The sequence below is a fragment of the Phacochoerus africanus genome, chromosome 8 (assembly GCF_016906955.1).
Source record: "Phacochoerus africanus isolate WHEZ1 chromosome 8, ROS_Pafr_v1, whole genome shotgun sequence".
In the NCBI taxonomy this organism is placed as follows: domain Eukaryota; kingdom Metazoa; phylum Chordata; class Mammalia; order Artiodactyla; family Suidae; genus Phacochoerus; species Phacochoerus africanus.
This window is the reverse complement of record NC_062551.1, coordinates 141,681,267-141,700,936: the sequence shown is the minus strand read 5'-3', so window position 1 is coordinate 141,700,936 and position 19,670 is coordinate 141,681,267. Positions and strand designations below refer to the sequence as shown.

Sequence of the window (19,670 nt, the reverse complement as noted above, 5' to 3'; positions counted from 1 at the left end):
TGACCTTCTCAGTGCATGACCTAAGTCAAATACAGAAAAAATTCCAGATCTAGCACATAGTGTCTTATTGGCTTATGGGGTCAGAAGTGACTGTACCTCCCATTTGTTTCCTCTCACTTGCTTATTTCTCAGCACACATTTCCTTGTTTACAGGAAGAGAACTTTCAGAAGGTGACCTAGGTACAGATCATAGACATCAAGAGTTGCAGACAACTATTTAAAACAACCTGCCAAAGAGAGCCATGTGACCAGTCTCGGTATCCCAGTTAAGGTCCACTTAGGTCACATTCCTGAGCAGTCATCTGATAACACCTGCTTCCTCATCCCAGCCTGGAACTGCTGGAGTATCCTGGGAGCAGTCAGCTGGGCTGTTGTCATAGTCTTCAGCAACCTCGCCTCCAGGTAGAAGATAGGAATCATCTTGGGAGGAAAGCATTCGTACTTTGGCACCTCAGAATGACCACAGATCAGTCCCCTTTGAAACTCCTGAGTATCTGAAACTGTGGGAAAACCTCTGGTTTAGGTTTAGGTTTAATAGAAGGATTTATCCTGCAGGGAAAAATAATAAAACCCATAGGTGTTGTTCCAGAGAAATACTTGAGCGTTTAGGACCTTGCATGAAATTGTGATCAAGATTTATGTCCAAAAATATGAGAAAACCTAAGTCAACAGAATCTTTGTGGAAAATTTTGCTACAATGTGTCATACTGATCTGCACTCCTTACATTAATTGCAGCAACAATGATAATACAATAATAATAGCAAATATGTAAGGAATGCTTACTGTGGGTTGGACACTATCCTAAGTACTTTAGAAGAACAAATGCATTGAATTATCCTAACTCTGAAAAATATGTTATTTTTTTTGTCTTTGTTTTATAGATAAGAAAACTGCAGCACTGAGACATCCCCATCACAGCATGTGGCTGGTAAGCACTAAAACTTGGCAATATGGGTTCAAGTTTACACTAATATTTAGAAGGAACGAAAATAATATTGATTTCAGTTTATTTTCTGTTTGCTGACCTATTGAGCAGTGTTGCCTGGGTTGGGAGAAAACAGAAATTACTTATTTTATTCTCAATAACTTCTAGCTCCTAGAACCTTCCAGAACCTGAGCCCTCTTTCATCTGCAGCCTCCTGCATATTGGCAGGCACTGGTGTTTGTTCCTGGCACTGCTGCATGTCCTAGAGTCTGCTGCAATGTCATGGATTTTCTCCTTTGGGGATATTGGAGGAGACACTATTCTTTTGAGAATCCGTAGGATTTTTATAAGGGTAATTGATATGTGTGAAGCATCGCAAATATAAAAACTGTCACTTTTTATAGTTCTAAGTAGTATGGTGAGACAAAAACAACATTCGTTGTGAATTTTAATCATCTCTTTAATCCAGGCTTATTTGTTTGTTTAAGAGAGAAATTATTAGAATATTTGAGGATAAAAACAGAAGTTCTAAATGTTGTTAATTTAAGAAGAATTCAAAACTTGAGTCACAAGTAAATTGTTGCCTAATATATACAAGGACTTAATATAAAAAATTTATGAACCGGCTGGTTAAATAAATGATATTAAGCTCATGGTGTTAAATCAGTAGCAGATAAAAGTAGATCAAACTTACTTGGAAATAAAAGCTTTTTGAAAAAGTTGTGGAGCATGAAGCTTACCTATCCCTTCTTATCTGGAACATTGGTGAGAATGGTTTCAGTTATTTAACAAATCAGAGACTGAAAATTTTTTGTAAGAGGTACAACCTGAAGTTAGTGTAAATATTACATTTATCTGGAGTTCCCATTGTGGCTCAGTGAGTTAAGAACCCTACTAGTATCCATGAGGATGCAGGTTCAATTCCTGGCCTCGCTCAGTGGCTTAAGGATCCAGCGTTGTCCCAAGGTGCAGCATAGGTCGATCGAGGATGTGGCTTGGATCTGGCATTGCTGTGGTTATGGTGTAGGCCCACAGCTAAGGCTCCAATTCGACGCCTAGCCTGGTAACCTCCATAGGCTGTGTATGCAGCCCTAAAATATAAAGAAAATATACATATATATTACACTTATCATTAAAATAAAACAATGTTGGGACAGATGAAGCACAAAGCCTTCAAGATAATTCATTTCTTTTGAGTGTGATACAGGCTAAACAGAGAGAAAAGTAATAATAATGAATTTTTTTCAAATAAAAGTATTAGCCTTTTACATGTGCTTTGAGAAAAATCCTGATCTAGGAGCATACATTTTTTTTTTTGGCCTAATGAGAGCCTACCAATTTCCCAAGCAAATTCCCCCACAGTGCAGGTCTAAACTAATGAACACTACAGAGTTTATGAGCCTTCCTCCAAGATAATTTGTTCTATTAAAAATAATTGAGAGGCTTGAAATTATGAAGAATGTTTGTCATCTTTCAAATAAATTCACTTATATTTTTGACAATCTTAAACATCTAATATTTTTTGCTAATATTTTTCTCTCCAATCTGACTTTTCATTCAGAATCTGAATATTGTTTTTAAACTGTAATTCTGCTTTAGATTAAAAAATTATATTGGATACAAACTTGGACTCGATAAATTATCCTAGGTCAGTTATTTCTTCCACAATCATTATTGTAATGCAGACTCCTACTGTTTTTTGTCTAATGTATTTGCTTACAAAAAGAAAACTGCTCTAGGTCATGAAATACAACATTAGACTTCAATGTTATCATTCTGTTTCATCTGTTATTCTCAAAGTTTAAGATATTACTTCTGCAAGAAGTTCAGTAAGAAGAGAAAAAAACCAAAAGCTTTATTCATGAAACCAAACAGATGTCTATGTTTAAAGATAAAATTAAAAGTAATAGAAGTTGGAGTTTGCTGGTGTCCTAATGGTTAAGAATTTGGTGTTGTAACTGCTGTGGTTTGGGTTTGATCTCTGGCCTGAGAAGTTTTGTGTGCTGTGTGTGCAGCCAAGAAAAAAAAAAATTGAATTGTAATCCAAATAAGTAACTCTCAGCATTTACATGTGCATTTATTTCTCTAGTCTGTGATAAAAGCAAAAGAGAAAGCAAAGCAAAACAAAACAAACCTTTGATGTATATATTTTAATTTAAGAAGTTGCCTTGACTAGATGTCTGTATTTAAAACAGCATTGCTTCAGGCTCACAAACTTATGGAATCTTTCATAGGAATTTATGCATTATTATCAATTTTGTACATGGAGGCAATGGGATAATATGATCTGATATGTCCTAGAAACTTTTCTTCACCAAACTCATTATGACATGAACCCATTTCAATAAATTGACATTATCATCTCAATTGTTTCATTTTGCAGTAACATCAGATTCTCGTATCAATGCGTGGTCAATGTTTATATAATAATTACAATTTCTTTTTCTTTTTCCCATCATCCATATCAGAATTTATCACACACCTAGGATTTTGTTTTCTGTACTCGCCAGACTTGCAAGATCCTGAAAAAGAATGGAAGAGGAAAGGTTCAGAAAGAGGAAATAGGTAAAAGACATGCAGGAAAAAGGAAGAACAGCATGTGACATTAATATACAGAATATGCTCCTGACACTCTGATTGTCATAAAAGCAGAGCACTTGTTCTCTCCACATCTGTTTGTATGAGTGTCAATGCTATAGAAAGGAGATGGAGAAAAGAAAAAGTTTGGGCGCTCCCTCTTTCCCATGATGTTTCCATGAATAGAGTCTGACATCTGGGGAGAGAAAGGGTTATTGAGACCAAGATAGAGGTAGAAGTAGATGTAGATAGAAAGGAAGAGAGAGAGAGGGGGTCACAGAACTTTATGATAATCCATTGTATTATAAACACCAAAAAGCCATTATTATCCAGAAGATATTTTTTAAACCCTCACAAATCTTTAAAATATTGACACATGACTCAGGACAGACTATCAGTTTTAGAGTCAGACAAAGAAGAAGAAAACCAAATCATCAGTGACTTGGAAAGTCTCAACCTCATATTTCAGTCGGGAAAATGTAAAATAAATTAACAATGAAATGCCATTTCACACTTACAAGATGTAAAAAATTAAAACATCACAAACATTTGTATGTATACATGGGAGGGAAATTCTCATATGTGTGGGTATAGAAAATTCACATGCCATTTGGCCCAGATATTCCACTCCTGGGTATTTATCTTAGAGAAACTCATGCAGATGTACACAAATAAACATGGGTACAGATGATTTTTTTCAGTGCTGCTTATTATAGTGAAAAAAAAAATTTTCCCTTGGCAGGGGACCAACAGACAAATTATATTTTCTTCAAATTATAGAATATTCTACAGCAGTGAAAATTAATGATAATAGAGCTTCATGTTTCAACATTAATAAATCTCAAGAAATACAACTTTGAATAAAGAACACCAAGTAGCAAATCACACATATAATATGAAAACATGTATGTAGACATTATAAACTCACAAAACAATAGTATACAAATTTAATGGATGCATATATATGTCAAAAAAGTACAAAACATGCATGAGAACAGGACATACCAACTTCTGGACAGGGGTTACCTTTGGGAGTGAGCATAGGGGAGAAAGTAAAATGGAATGGGTTGAGAGGTGGGGTATTTCTGTAGCATTTCTTTAACAAAAAGAAAGTTGAAGAACTTCAATGACGTGATCTTGATAGCAAGGTTAGTTTTTAATCTCCCAAAAATTCCTCCTGAAAAATAAAAAAAAAACCAATTAGGATAGCATATGAGAAATCCTTTGACAGCATCTAAATAAAACTAGAAGGCAAGACATTTCCATAAACTTCAGATTATGAATGCAAATGATAAATCCCAATAGTAGAACAAGAACGTCATCAAAGTTGGGTAGCAAGAATAGTGAGAAATTGATGGGGACAACATATGTACCCTACAAATCCAGGGTTCAAAAATTTGCTAGCAGGTGTTCCCATTGTGGCTCAGCAGTAACAAACCCGACTGGTATTCATGAGGATTCAGGTTCAATCCCTGGCCTCACTCAGTGGGTTAAGGATCTGTCATTGCTGTGAGCTATGGTATACATTGCAGATGCAGCTTGGATCCTGCATTGCTGCGTCTGTGACATAGGCTGGCAGCTGCAGCTCCAATTCATCCTCTAGCCTGGGAACTTCTGTATGCCACAGGTGAGGCCCTAAAACAACAACAATAGCAAACACCCCCACCCCAAAAAAATTGTTAACAAATACCCACTTCTAAGGAAAGAGAACTTTCCATACTGAATGGAAACATGAAAGAGATATCTGAGAATGACCAGTAAAATGGAAAAGCCCCAGTCTCCAATTTGCAAATAAATTTAAACAATTGTATGCAAATATAAAAAAATAAAATTTCTGAGCAAATTCTAATTTATAATTAAACAACCATATAATTAAGTCACCAGTTAACTTCCATATATAAATTAAAATGATAGAACAAGAAAGTAAACAAAAAATCCAGAGTATGAGACATTCTATAGGACAATTAATCCAATTTCTGCAAGTCAACATCCAGAAGGGATAAGGGAGGTGAGAAACTTCTCTGAATGAAAAAGAACTTAAAGACATAATCAAATTTAAGTGGGAAGCTTGTTTAGATCTTGATTCAAACAAACCAATAAATTCATTGTTGAGAGAATCTGTACACTTGACTTTGGACTAGATATGAGATGATAACAAAGAAATATTACCAATTTTATTATGAGTGATAATAATACTGTGGTTTTGTTAGAAAATGTCCATAATTTTTAGAGAACCATACTGAATCAAGTAAGGGTGAAATTATGCCATCTGATATTTTCTGTAAAATGCATCAAGGGGAGAAGGAAAAGTGTTTAAAAAAATAGTCAAGTTATACAAAACTACAGTAATCAAAAAGCATAATACTGGCATAAAAACAGATGTATTGGAGTTCTTACTGTGATGCAGTGGGTTAAGAATATGACTACAGCAGCTGGGGTTGCTGTGGTGGGACAGGTTCAAGCCCTGCCCCAACACAGTGGGTTAAAAGACCCAGCATTGCTGCACCTGCAGCTTGGATTCAATCCCTGGCAGAGGAATTTCTATATGCCAATGATGCAGCCGTAAAATTAAAAAAACAAAAACAGGTATATTAATTCAATGGAATAGAATAGAGAACTCAGAAATAATCTTTTGTGCATATGGTCAGATGATCTTCAACAAAAGTGTCAAGACCACACAATGGGAAAAAAACAGTTTGCTCAACGTGGTGTTGAGAAAACTGAATATCCACATGCAAAAGAATGAATTTGGGCCCTTGCTTTGCACTGTTTACCAAAAATTAATTCAAAATGGATTAAAGTCCTAAATGTAAAACTGAAATCATAAAACTTCTAGAAGAAGACATAGAAGAAAAGCATCATGACATTGGATTTTTTGGTATGGCACCAAGAGCACAGGAGCAAAATTAGACATACAAAACTGTATCAAATTTAAAAACATCTGTGCATCAAAGAAATAGTCAACAGAGTGAAAAACAACTTTCAGATGGGAGAAAATATTTGCAAATTACAATTTTGCAATGGAGTTATATCCAGAACATATAAAGGACTCTAACAACTCTGTAACAACAACTAAAAAATGAGCAAAAACTTGAATGGACGTTTCTCCAAAAAAGACATACAAATATATGAAGACATGCTCAGAATAACTAATCATTAGTAAAATGAAAACCAAAAAGTCATTAAAATCCTTTAAGAGTTCCCATGGTGTCTCAGTGATAATGAACTAACTAGGATCCATGAGGACGCATGTTCAATCCCTTGCCTCACTCAGTGGGTTAAGGATCTGGCATTGCCTTGAGCTGTGGTGTAGGTTGCAGGCATGGCTTGAATCCTGTGTTGCTGTGGCTATGTCGTAGGCCGGTAGCTGCAGCTCTGATTTGACCCTTAGCCTGGGAATTTTTATATGCCACAGGTGGGGTGAAAGTAACAAGTGTTGGTGAGAATGTGGAGATATTTGAAGACTTGTACACTGTTAATGGAAGTATAAAATGGTGTAGCCACTATGGAAAACAGTAAATGGATTCCTTCAAAAAATTAAAAATAGAATTACCGTATGATCCAATAGCCCTACTTCTGCATTGTATATTCAAAAGAGCTGAAAACACAATTTCAAAGAGATATTTGCACACCCATGGTCATTTAAGTAGTACTCATAACAGCCAAGAAATGGAAGTAACCCACATGTCCGTCAACCAATGAATATATAATGAAAATGTGGTACATATATTCACTGGACTATTATTCAGGAAGGGAATCCTGTCACATGCTACAACATGGATGAACCTTCAAGAAGGTGCTAAGTGAAATAAGCCAATTGTAAAAAGACAGATACTGTATGATTCTACTTACACGTGGTATCTATAATAGACAAATTCATAGAAACAGGAAGTTGTATTGTGGTTTCCAGGGGCTGGGGGAAGGAAGAAATGAGAAGTCGTTCAAAGTAGAGTTTCAGTTTTATAAGATGAAAAACTTCTAGAAATCCATTGCGTAACAGTATGAATGAAGTTAACACCACTAAATTTGTACATAAAATGGTAAATTTTATGTTTTTGCCACAATTAAAAAATAAATTTAAAACAGATTAAGTGAATATGGTAAATTTTTGGTAATAGTATTATCTTGGTGATTGATATTTTTGTACTAGTCTCTTTAGTTTTGTTATCTATCTCAAAACCTCAGTAATTTTTTATGAAAAAATTGAAATAAATATAGCTAAGTATTAATGTATTCATTCAGGGCAAGGAGAAATTGGGTGTTTTTTATGTTTGGAAAATTTCATAATTTTAAAAAAGTAATAGCTATAGAAAATTGGCAATTTGAGTCTGTGGGTCCCAATTTCAAATTAGGATAAGAAAGAGAATAACTTATGCTAGTTCGGTTAGTTGTGACTGGCGAAGATTACGTAGTCAAACAGGCTACATGGGGAAGATGGGGTCAGATCCCAAAGGAGTGATCTATGCTCTGTAGAAACTCTGAAAATATATACTATATGTCACATGAGCAGGAAGGATTTTCACTGTAGATAGAAAATTAGACACGGATGGATAATAAGGCCAGGATATATTTGGGTATCACTTTAGATGACACTATCTTCTGTCACTACTGGATCCTTAGACACTTATGCTAGTTGTTTCTCACTTTGCTGAAAGAGGAAAAAGTACTTGCAGAATTCCAAGATATCTGTTGCTATGCCATGATAGCTGAAGATAATACATGACTTTTTTTCTTTAGGAAATGCTAAAGAATAATGTCAATTACAGTCATGACCTAGCCAAGATGACTCTTGCACTTTTGCTGTTTTATTACTGAAGATGTAAAAGAGCAGAAATTGATAATAACATCAACATCAAAACAGAATCACATCCCCCAGATCAAATAGATCATAAATAACTATCAAAAAATAAAAATAAAAACCAAAAAACTCTGGAATTGAGGAAATCTGCTCTATAATTTTGTACCCACCCAACTGTGTGTTTTTAATGTTTTCTCCTCATTAGAAGTTGTTTCTAAATATAACCTATTAAATAATTTTAAAGCTTATTTATTATTTTTAAATAGTCATAGATTTCCAACAGCTGCAATAATGGAAAATTTCTGAGCACCCTTCATTCACTTTCTCCCAATGGTTACATCTTGCATTAGCTATAGTACCTCAAAACCAGGAAATTTATATTGGTACAATGTGTACAGTTTCATGTTATTTTGTCACATACAGATTCCTATAACCACCATTGCAATCAAGTTACAGAACCTTCCATCACCAAAAAGATTTAGTGCTGTCAAAATCAACATCAGAAAACTTGCCTCCCTTTAAATACTTTAACTGCCTTCATTTATAGCATAGTTGTCTTAAATACTTCCTCTTTGTATATTGAGCTCCACATCAGAGAATACTGTACTTTTTTTGCTTCAAAATTGTTAAACAACATTTATTTATTTATTGTTTGTTTGTCTTTTGTCTTTTTAGGGCCGCACTCATGGCATAAGGAGGTTCCCAGGCTAGGGGTCCAATCGGAGCTGTTGCTGCCGACCTAAGCCAGAGCCACAGCAATGCCAGGTCCTTAGCCCACTGAGTGAGGCCAGGGATCGAACCCACAATCTCATGATTCCTAGTTGGATTCGTTTCCACTGCACCAAGATGGGAACTCCTGTTAAACAAAATTTAGAACACTCAAGAGAAGAAGGAAACTCTTTGTATGTAACCATAGCTATTCTTTCTTCCTTCTTATGTTCTGCAATTTCTTCTTTAATCATTTCCCTTCTTATTCAAAGACTTCCTTTTGCCATTATTTTAGTCTATATTTTGCTGTTGACAAATTCTCTCAGTTTTCATTCATCTGAAAATGTCCTTTTCCTCTACATTTCTGAAGAATAAGACACAGTTTGCTTGTGGAGGCCAGAGACAGCATTTGGGCTTAATGGTTCTTTTCTTTCAGTACTTGAAAAATGTGCAATTTCTTTTCACTTCCCTGATGATAAGAAATTGATTATTTTTCAACCTTGTCTTTCCCATGATAGGTAAAGGTGTCATTTCTCTTTTATGGCTTTCGAATTTTCTTTGTTTTTAGTTTTTTTAAGTTTTAGTTTGTTGTGTATCGGTATAGATTTTTTTGGGTTTTCTTGTTTGGGGTTTATTCAGTTTCTTGAATCCGTTGACTTGTCTTTCTCTCTCTCTCTTTTAAAGGTTGATTTGATACCAAATTTGAAAAATCTCTTTGAATACTTTTCAACCCTATCCTCTTCTCTTTTTGGGACTCCTGTGAATCAAATGTTTTGTTATAATCCTACAGATCCCTGAGATTCTATTCACTTTTTTTCTCTGTTGTCCAGATAAGGTGATTTCTAATGTTGTATCTTCAAGTTCACTGATTCTTTTTTCTCTATCCTCCCCATTCTGCCGTTGAAACATCCACTGGGCTTTTTATTTCAATTATTTTATTTTTCAGCTTTAGAATTTCCACTTGGCTCATCTTTACATTTTCCATTTCTTGATGAAATTTTCCATTTTTTTTCACTTGTTTCAAGTGTATTTATAGTTGCTCATTGAGTGATTTTCTTTTATAATGGCTTCTTTAAAATCCCTATCACATAATTTCAACATCTGGATCACAATGGTGTTGGCCTTTGTTGAATGCCTTTCCTTATTCCAGTTCTTAGTATAATGTGTGATTTTGCATTCTACCCTGGACATTTGGGGTGTTATGTTATGAGATTGCAGATCTTATCTAAATCTTCCATCACCAAAAAGATTTAGTGCTGTTGAAATCAAAATTAGGAAACTTGCCTCCCTTTAAGTACTTTAACTGCCTTCATTTATAGCATAGTTGTCTTAAATACTTCCTCTTTGTATATTGAGCTCCACATGAGAGAATACTGTACTTTTTTGCTCTCATAAGGGTTAGCTGCTCTCTTTAACCCTGTGTCAGTGGGGGAGGGGTACTTCCTCAGTACTGCCAGGTGGGTATAAAGGTCCAGGTTCCCCACTTGGTCGCTGTTGATACTTCAGCGATGCCTCATTACTGCTGAAAGGAGGTGGGACTCCAAGGTCCCCACTAAGTCTCTAACTGATATTTCCCTGGTTGGGAGGAGAAAGGGTGTCATGTTTTTGCTTCCTCTGTAACCTTCACTGACTCTGCAAAATGGAAACTGTCTTACTGCTGTCTGGTAGTGAAAGTTCCCCAATCAGCCTCCCCTCATATGACTCCCATGAGCATGGGGAGGATGTCTTATGGCTGCCAGGTGGGAATTCCTGCATGGTTCACACTGGCACTACAAGAAGAGGCTTGTTACTGCTGAGTGAGGGTGAGAGGTCCATCTCCCCACTTGGCTCCTCTGACAGAGTATGACAGTGCCTTATTATATACAGCCTGGCCAGGGTAGAGGTCTAGGCTCCCCACTCAGCTATTGCTGACAGTGCTGGGGCTAGAGCTGCATTTGGTTCCATGATGTATTTCTGCAGGAGGGCAATTACTGCCTAAAAGTTTTTTGTCTTGTCAAGCTGTCCCTTTGCTAGAGAGAACAGGCTTTTATGAGGGCTCCTTTTTTGTCAATTCCTACAGGCTTCTCTAGTATCCAGTGAGGATATATCAACCAAAAAGAAAACTCTGGGAACTTGCCCCCATGGTCTTTCCCAAGTTCCAAGGTCCATAGCTCATCTTCCCTCCTCTCTACCTTTCAGATTCTTCTTATGTTTGTTTTATGCATAATGTCCAGGGCTTTTATCTGTACTTAGTAGAAGGAGAAGCATCTACATCATGGTCTGTAACCAGATAGTGAGATTTTAGAACTTTATGAAGTTTAACTTTGATCAGACATTTTTTTAAATTTGATTACACATTAAGCAAAACATTTATTAATCTTTTTAAATCATTTAACTGTAGTAAATACAAACATGAGTTACAGTGGGGGAACCACCTCATCTCAACTTAATAGCTAATGTAACAAATTCAGTTCATAGTGGCTAAGATCAGCCATCTGGAAAGTCATCCTCACAAAATGTGAATCCCTTGGAAACGAGTAACAGTAGGGCTGGACTGTGGCTCAGATATGTATTAACAAAGAAAGAAATATGTGATCTGATTATTAATCTGAAACCTTAAAAAGGGAAGTTGTCCAAACCCAAATTTAATACTTTTTATTTCCACATCATGAGCTAAGAAAATGCCCTAAACAGAGGAATAGATTTTCTGATACTTTAACCTTAGAAATTCTGTCTCTAGACAGAACAAGATAAGCATTGGGCTAGCATAATTGACTAACTCCTTCCTTTTGGTCTGATTCCACAAGAAGATGTAACTGCACTTATCTGTTGGACTCCATGCCAACTCCTTACAGAGAAAGAATAAGCTGAGCAGATGATTCAACTTTCTGATAGCTGTGGCAAATCTCATTATAATTCTTTAACTTGGCCTTCTTACCAGTTTCTCATGATTTTGATTACTGTGAGTCATTCCCTCATTTCCAGACCTTCAAAGCTGAGGTGCAGATAATGGAAAGAGGGGCCCAGAGCAACATACTGCCTTCTTGTGAGACCCAGATGACCTCTCTGAACTCCTCACACTATTCCCATTGTTACTTACATGCTTCAGAAACAGGTACTTAGAAACTACACTGCTTAGACATGACCATAAATATTAATACCTACTAGATATTTAACTACAGTGAGCTAAGGACCATACAAAAATATTCTTAAAGATTCATATTCAAAAGAATCAATGTTTCCTGAAGGTAATCTGACAGTCTGATTGATAACAGTCAATTCTTCCATTCAAAAAATATTTGCAGTGTCTTGTACTATCCCAGGTGTTTAAGATAGGTCAGAAAAGGCAGCAGACAAACTCCTGTCCTGTGTCACTTAGAGAATCTAGAGAATCTGGAGACAGGACAGAAATAAGACATGGAAGTCATATGGATGTTCGAAAGTAACACTTGGCATGGAAAAGAAGAGGCAATGCCAGACAAAGGGAATCCAGATTGTGGGAATGGAGGGAAGGGTGTAATGGAAAAGACGGTGATGCAGTTGAGGAGGTGAGATCTTATGTGAACTTAAAAGGAGGCAAAGGATCTCTGCATGTGACAAGGATATCTGAGGACAAAGCACTGTAAAAGGGAGAGATGGAGATCTGTCAGGGATGTAATGAGAGTACACATCACAACCTGGAGACATTTTTAAGAACTCTGGGTCTTATACTGACTGACACGAGAAGCCAGTGAAGATATTCTTTAACGGAAACTTTTACTTTGATATAATTTCAAACTTACAGCAACGTGAAAAGTAAAAGGAATACCTTTATTCACATTAAGCTGTAGTTTATATTTTTTCCCACTGGCTTTTATTCTCTCTCTTTTAAAACAGATTTTTTTTCTGAACCATTTGACAGTAAGTTGGAGATATTCATGACTATTTACCACTAAATAGTTTAGTGAATATTTTCTAAAAACAAGGACATTCTCTTACATAACCACAGTACAATTAACATTAGGAAAATTAATATTGATAAACATTGCTATAAAATTCACAGTCCATATTCAAATTTTGTCAATTTTAACAGTAATATCTTTTATAGTTATACTTTCACCCCCATTCAGCCCTGGGATTATTTTTCTTTGAGATGTCTAGGTTCCTTTTAATGAAAAATGGTAAATGGAAATCAAGCTCTAGGTATTAGGTGTGTTCATTGCTAATAGTGTGTCATAACTTTTACACAATCTTGTTGAACAGATCTAGTATGTATACATGTGTATGCGCACATGCACACATACATACCTATATGTAATCATTTCTATATCTAGCTAGATAGGTAGATATTAAAAATCATGAGTTTATAGTAATATTTTCCATTTCAATCCAATGCTAATATTCCTTCTTTCCATATTTATTTCCTTAAAATATTATTCCTATTACCTTCAATATATTTACTCATTTGTATAAGCAAGTTTTAAAAAATCAAAAATCAAACACATTAACTAGAGTTCAATACTTGCTTAAAAGTTTTTAGAGGTAAAATTACATGCAAAGAAATGCATAACTCTTAAGTGTACATTTTGATGATTTTTGATAAAGGCATACACCTGTGCAACCTGCAACCCCTCCAGTTCTACTCAGCAGCCAGGGAGAAGAAGTCAAGGGTATATACAAGGAGATGATAATAACGATTGGCCAGAGAACTTTAGTGAGGCAAGGAGGGAAGTGAGAACAGCTCCTCCGTAGAGGAGTGGGGAATGGAGGGACCATGAGAAGGAAGTAGAATCAATGGATTTGATATTCATGTGGGATTAAAGGATAATGTGGGACATTTTCTTTTTTTCTCTTTAGGGTTGCACCTGTGACATATGGAAGTTGCCAGACGAGGGGTCAAATTCCAGCCTTAGCTGCCAGACTTTGCCACAGCCACAGCAATGCCAGATCAGAGCTGCGTCTGTGACCTACGATCAGATCCTTATCCCACTAAGCGAGGCCAGGGAAAGAGCCCACATCCTCACAGATACTGTCGGGTTCTTAACCCACTGAATCACAGCAGGAACTTTGACATTTTCTTATAGACTGTCATATCTCTGTGTTAGCATACTTACTGACACAGTGGATGTTTATTGCCAAAAGTTGAAAATATATTTACATGTTTTTATTTGAAATAATCCTAAATATTTATTTTCTCTGTGAAATTCTTTCTTTCTTGAGGCCACTTATAGATCAATGTATGCATTTATAAATTTCTTCTCATATCTTCTAACCTTAATATAAAAGTGAAAAATAAAAGAGAAAACACAAAACTTGTTTTGTTGTTGTTACTATTTAGTTTAGATGGCTATCTAGCAACTCTTCTAGAAAGATGCCTTTCAGCTTTACAATTTTTTTGTTGCTGTTGTCTTTTTAGGGCCGCATCCATGGCATATGGAAGTTCCCAGGTTAGGAGTCGAATTGGAGCTGTAGCTGCCAGCCTGCACCACAGCCACAGCAACGCCAGATCCAAGCCGAGTCTATGACCTGCACCACAGCCACAGCAACGCCAGATCCAAGCCGAGTCTATGACCTACACCACAGCTCATGGCAATGCCAGAGCCTTAACCCACTGAGTGAGGCCAGGGATGGAACACACATCCCCATGAATACTAGTTGGCTTTGTTACTGCCGAGCCGCAACAGAAACTTCCTTGCTTTACAATTTTAATGAACAAATTCTTCACCTTCTTTTCTTTTTCTTTCTTTTTTTTTTTTTTGGTCTTTTTGCCATTTCTTGGGGCTGCTCCCGTGGCATATGGAGATTCCCAGGCTAGGGGTCAAGTTGGAGCTGAGCTGCCAACCTACGCCAGAGCCACAGCAACATGGGATCCGAGCCGCGTCTGACCCACACCACAGCTCACGGCAAAGGCCGGATCCTTAACCCACTGAGCAAGGGCAGGGATTGAACCCTCAACCTCATGGTTCCTAGTCGGATTTGTTAACCACTGCGCCACGACGGGAACTCCAATTCTTCACCTTCTATTGGGAGATTTTTGGTCCTAAAACTCACCTGAAACATTATAGGTTCCCTTTTAAGCTTTGTATTCTGAACCAGTTTTAGCAAGTTACAGAAAAGCATTCAAGAATGTAGTATGAAATATAACTATGCTTTCTGCTGCCCTGCTAAGTAGTTGGTGGTATTAGTTTTTCTATCTTCTAATTCAAGAAAAAAAAAAAAAAAGGATGTAAGTCAAGATCTGTTTGTGAGACCAATAGATTCAATTCTAAAATTTCCATATAGGTTATTTTCAGCTTTCAGCTAACAGAAAATATTAGTTTTGCCGTAACATTAATATGACGTTATTATATATATATATATATATATATATATATATATATATATATGTATAGTCTTTGTTTCATTTGTGTAACTTACCGCCCATATGAAAAACAAGTGATCATGACCAGAACTGCTGTAAGGAGAAGGAAATGGTTGCTCGCAACACACAAATTCAATCCGGAGTTTATTGGTGATAATTCCAGCTGATGTATTCTCTTTATTGCTTTATTAAACAAAAATTTTATAGTTTCACTACAATATGCTTGATGAAAGATAGCTCTCAAAAAAATGGTACAAGGACAGTTGGTATGTTTTCTCAGCAGGCTTTGAACTCTTGTGATCTTAGAAAGGTCACTGAATCTCTTCATAGTTCACATTTCAATCAGTAGAATGGGGTGACAGAGGCAGCGACCTACTGAGTTTAGGGATTTATGCAAATTACAGCTTTTCTTTCTTACTTTTTTTTGGGGGGGTGCAATGTTTTTTTTTTTTCTCTCATTTCATTGGTCTTTAGTGTCACCTCCAGAAAGTGCATAGAAAAAGGGAACATGATAAAATGCTCACTTTTAAGCTTGATTTCTTAAATTTGCTAGTCACTAAAATTGAGAAATAAACTGAAAAGATTTAAAATAACCACCTTTTCCTAGGAAAAACTTTTACTCTAAAGCCTCTTCTTTGTGGGTATAGTTCTTCTGTTATTAATAAATACATTTGACCCTGAACTTTAGCAAAGAAAGGGGTGGAACAGTAAAAGGGTAAGGGTCCTGGAAACCTTAGGGGTTGTGGAGTTAAGAAGACAGTTTGCCAGTGACTTTGGTCAAGTTTACTCAATCTCTTTGAACTTCAAATTTTTTTATCTGTAAACCGGGGGCAACAAGATCTATACTGCAAAGATTATAATAGAATTAGAACTAAAATGTAAAGTATTAATATTATGGGCAGTAGAGAGGGGACAGTAAACATCCTTATCATTATGTCTTAGGATTAGGGAGCCTATGTCTGATCTCTGACTATCTGAGCAGAGTTGGCCAACTTTTGCTGCCTTTTCAACAGTAAAAGAGAAATAATACCTGTTTCAGCTACTTGGTAGTATCCATAGAACCAAAAGGTAATGAAATTATCTTTATTTATTGCAAAATGCCATAGAAATAAATGAAATTAATGTCTATCAAAATTCAACTGAAGGTTTGAAAGGATCATTTTATTTGCTTTTCATATTGGGGTGGAGTTGCTTAGGTTGGAACTTTAATATGTTACTAGATGTCAAATATACATATCAGACCATCAGCCTGTGTGCTTTTCTCCATTGCTTACTCACATTGCTGATAAGGATAATCACCAGAGCTGGCCAGAGGCAGGGCTGAGACCTAGGCAAAGGCTGTCTTTGGTGCCTCTCACTGTCCCTCGCCTGCCCTACGATGTCCATTGCATGAGGTTCTCCTATTCTCATGCTGAATTTTATCTTCTTGCTCAGAGCTTCCATAAAGACTTCTTCAAAAAAGCAAAGAAGAAATTAAATAGTTAATTTTCAGCATTTAAAAAAATGCATTGTGGAGTTCCCGTCGTGGCTCAGTGGAAACAAATCTGACTAGCATCCATGAGGATGCGGGTTCTATCCTTGGCCTAACTCAGTGGGTTGAGGGTCTGGCATTGCTATGAGCTGTGGTGTAGGTCTCAGGCGCTGCTCAGATCCTATGTTGCTGTGGTGTAGGCCAGCAGCTATAGCTCCGATTCATCCCCTGGCCCAGGAACTTCCATATGCCATGGGTACGACCCTAAAGACACTAAATAAGTAAATACAAATTAAAAATGCATCTCAATACAAAATAACACACTTTTAAAACTTTGTGCAGTATGATCATAAATATGGAGGCTTTTTGTGATAAGTATTTCAGGGATTTATCTATTTACTCTCATATTCCATTCAGTATCTTTCACGTACCTACTCTGTTATGTTTTTATTAGCTTTCTCTTTATTTGTCCATAGCTTGACCTGTGTGTTTTTAAATTATTTGGTTTTATTTTCACCAATGCCATGAAGCTTTGCATCTGTTGTAAGAGTGGCAATTGTACTTGGTGCTATACTTACTTGGTACTATATTTGCAGTCTACTGTCAGATGCTTACAATATCTGGCAGTGAGCAAGAAACAGATAAAAACACTACATATTGGGAGAAAAGAGGCTAGTGATGAATTTATGAACAAATATGTTTGTGTTATTAAGACCTTTGCAAGCCTACACAGCTTGCAAGTGCAGGGAGTCATAAGAAATATAGAAGAAGATTACCCATAATCCTATGAAACCAGCACTATTACTACTATTCTTATTTCACACATGAGGAAACTGAGCCTTAGCCATGCCAAAATTGCCAAGATTATCAAGTTAGTTTTGTAAGTGGCAGAGTCAGGGATTGAACCTGTGTGTGAGACTTTCAGAACTCTAATAACATCATAGTAAACCATCAAGAACTTCAATATGATTGTGAGTTTTAAGAAAAAGCAAAGCAGAAGAATAGGAAATAAGATTTTTAAAAATATAGACCATTAATTTTTCATGAATTCAGGAAAGGACATTGGTTCATAGACTAAAAGAAGATGGGGAATATAGAGGTTATTTAGTAATATCCTTATTTTCTATATGAGGAAACTGAAGCCATGGCAGGTACATTAATTATCCCAAACCATTACTCTCTTAAAACTACAACCCTTTGCTTTTTTCCAGGATAGACTTGTAGCTAATTAAAAATAAGAGCAGACTTGGGGTTCCCAAAGGGGAAAGGGGAGGGAGTGGGATGGATTGGCATTTGGGGGTTTTTTGGATGCAAACTGTTGTATTTGGAATGAATGGGCAATGGGATCCTACTGTACATCACAGGGAAATGTGTGTGATTGGGTCACTTTGCTGTACAACACAACCTAACATTGTAAGACAACTATACTTTAATAATAATAATAAAAAATACTGACCTTTGCCAATAAAGAAGACAATGCAAAAAAATAATATGTATCTTAATCGTTAGATCAGACCTTTTTAATACTCTAATCATGAAATTAACTGGAGAACATGAATTGGTACTATAGAGACACAGAGAGGTAGAGCAAAAATAGGATGATTCAAACATTAAACCTCTCTGTATGGAGGCTTTAATGTGTATCAGGTACTGTTGGGTCCTGGGGGTACAGAATTAATGAGTAGCTCACAGTCTATTAGAGAACAGAGATACGGCCACCAATTAAGATAATATAATGCAATAAGTGCAATTTGAAAGGCAAGCCACACAACGCTGCAGGCACTCAGAGTGGGGAGGAATTAATTCAGTCTGAGAGGTTTCTGTTGATTCTATTGTGGTGCTACCCAGAAGAGATGATAAATTTGAGTTTGTCAGGCATCTGGGGCTGGAGGCTAGTCCCCTTATATCAAAGGTATAAGGTATCAGACATACAGCAAAGTGTGTTAAAGAATAGCAAGTAATTCAACAAGCCTCTAAATATTCATGCAAGAGCCTTAGAGATGCATTTTAAAGAGTTATTGGCATACGAAAATTGCAAAATCATTCTGTTAAAAAAGTCTTACTCATTTCAAGTCTTGCTCAAGTAAAAAATCCTTTAATGTTTTTACTACTCTGGTATCAGCATTAGCAGCCTCAACAGTGACATGCTCATTTGAATAATTGTCACACTCTTATATATGTTGACTGCCTGTGAAAAACCACGAACTTTCGTAACTTTGGTTATATTTTTCCTAGATGTTTTGGAAGTAATGTCTGTACTTTGTCAGACCATTTGCTTTTCAGTTATGACTAGAATTCAATAAAAGGGTAACTAATGCAAACAGCACTGACTAAATGTGAACTACTGCAATGAGAATCTTTACAGTTCCATAAGCAAAAATCTTCCCCTTGTGCTATCTGCTGTTTATTGTATAGTCTTACCTCAAAATATTTGTTGCTCTTAAAGGTTATTTTGTTTTTTCACGTGTAAAGCAAAAGCTTTCTTGTTCCTTAATGTTTTTTATACCCTTGTGGAATTCTTTGGCTAGGTTCAGGTTTGCATGAGCTTGGGGGGAATCTACAACATAACTGATTACATGTTTGTGTCTTCCTTCCTCTTAGCCCTGAACAGATTGAGTGTTGAAGGGAGGAATGACATTTTCTCACCTAGTATTTTTGGTATCTGGCACTCAGTAGGTGTTTAATCAATGAGAAAGAAATGAATGCTAATAAGTGAATAAAACTGTCCAAAGCCACACTGATGTGAGGATCCAGGTATTGGCCAGGGTGAGTCTGGTAAGAAGTAAAATCTCATTGTCTAGAAAAAGAGGTTATCTGACATATTGGGGTTTTAAGGAGACAAAAATAACCCCCTCTTTACCTTCTCCTGAG

At 36.3% G+C, this 19,670-nt stretch overlaps 1 protein-coding gene across 4 annotated transcripts in view; it reads right to left on the bottom strand.

The window, feature by feature from the left end:
• Nucleotides 1–4,422: 4,422 nt before the first annotated feature.
• PTGER3 (prostaglandin E receptor 3) overlaps nt 4,423–19,670 on the bottom strand; it is a 199,276-nt gene continuing 184,028 nt past the window's right edge. For all 4 annotated transcript variants that reach the window (XM_047788649.1, XM_047788653.1, XM_047788654.1 and 1 more), the window contains one exon: nt 4,423–4,680. In XM_047788649.1, coding sequence (XP_047644605.1) covers nt 4,653–4,680 — 28 coding nt within the window. In that variant the 3' untranslated portion in view covers nt 4,423–4,652. The remainder of the gene's footprint in view (nt 4,681–19,670) is intronic.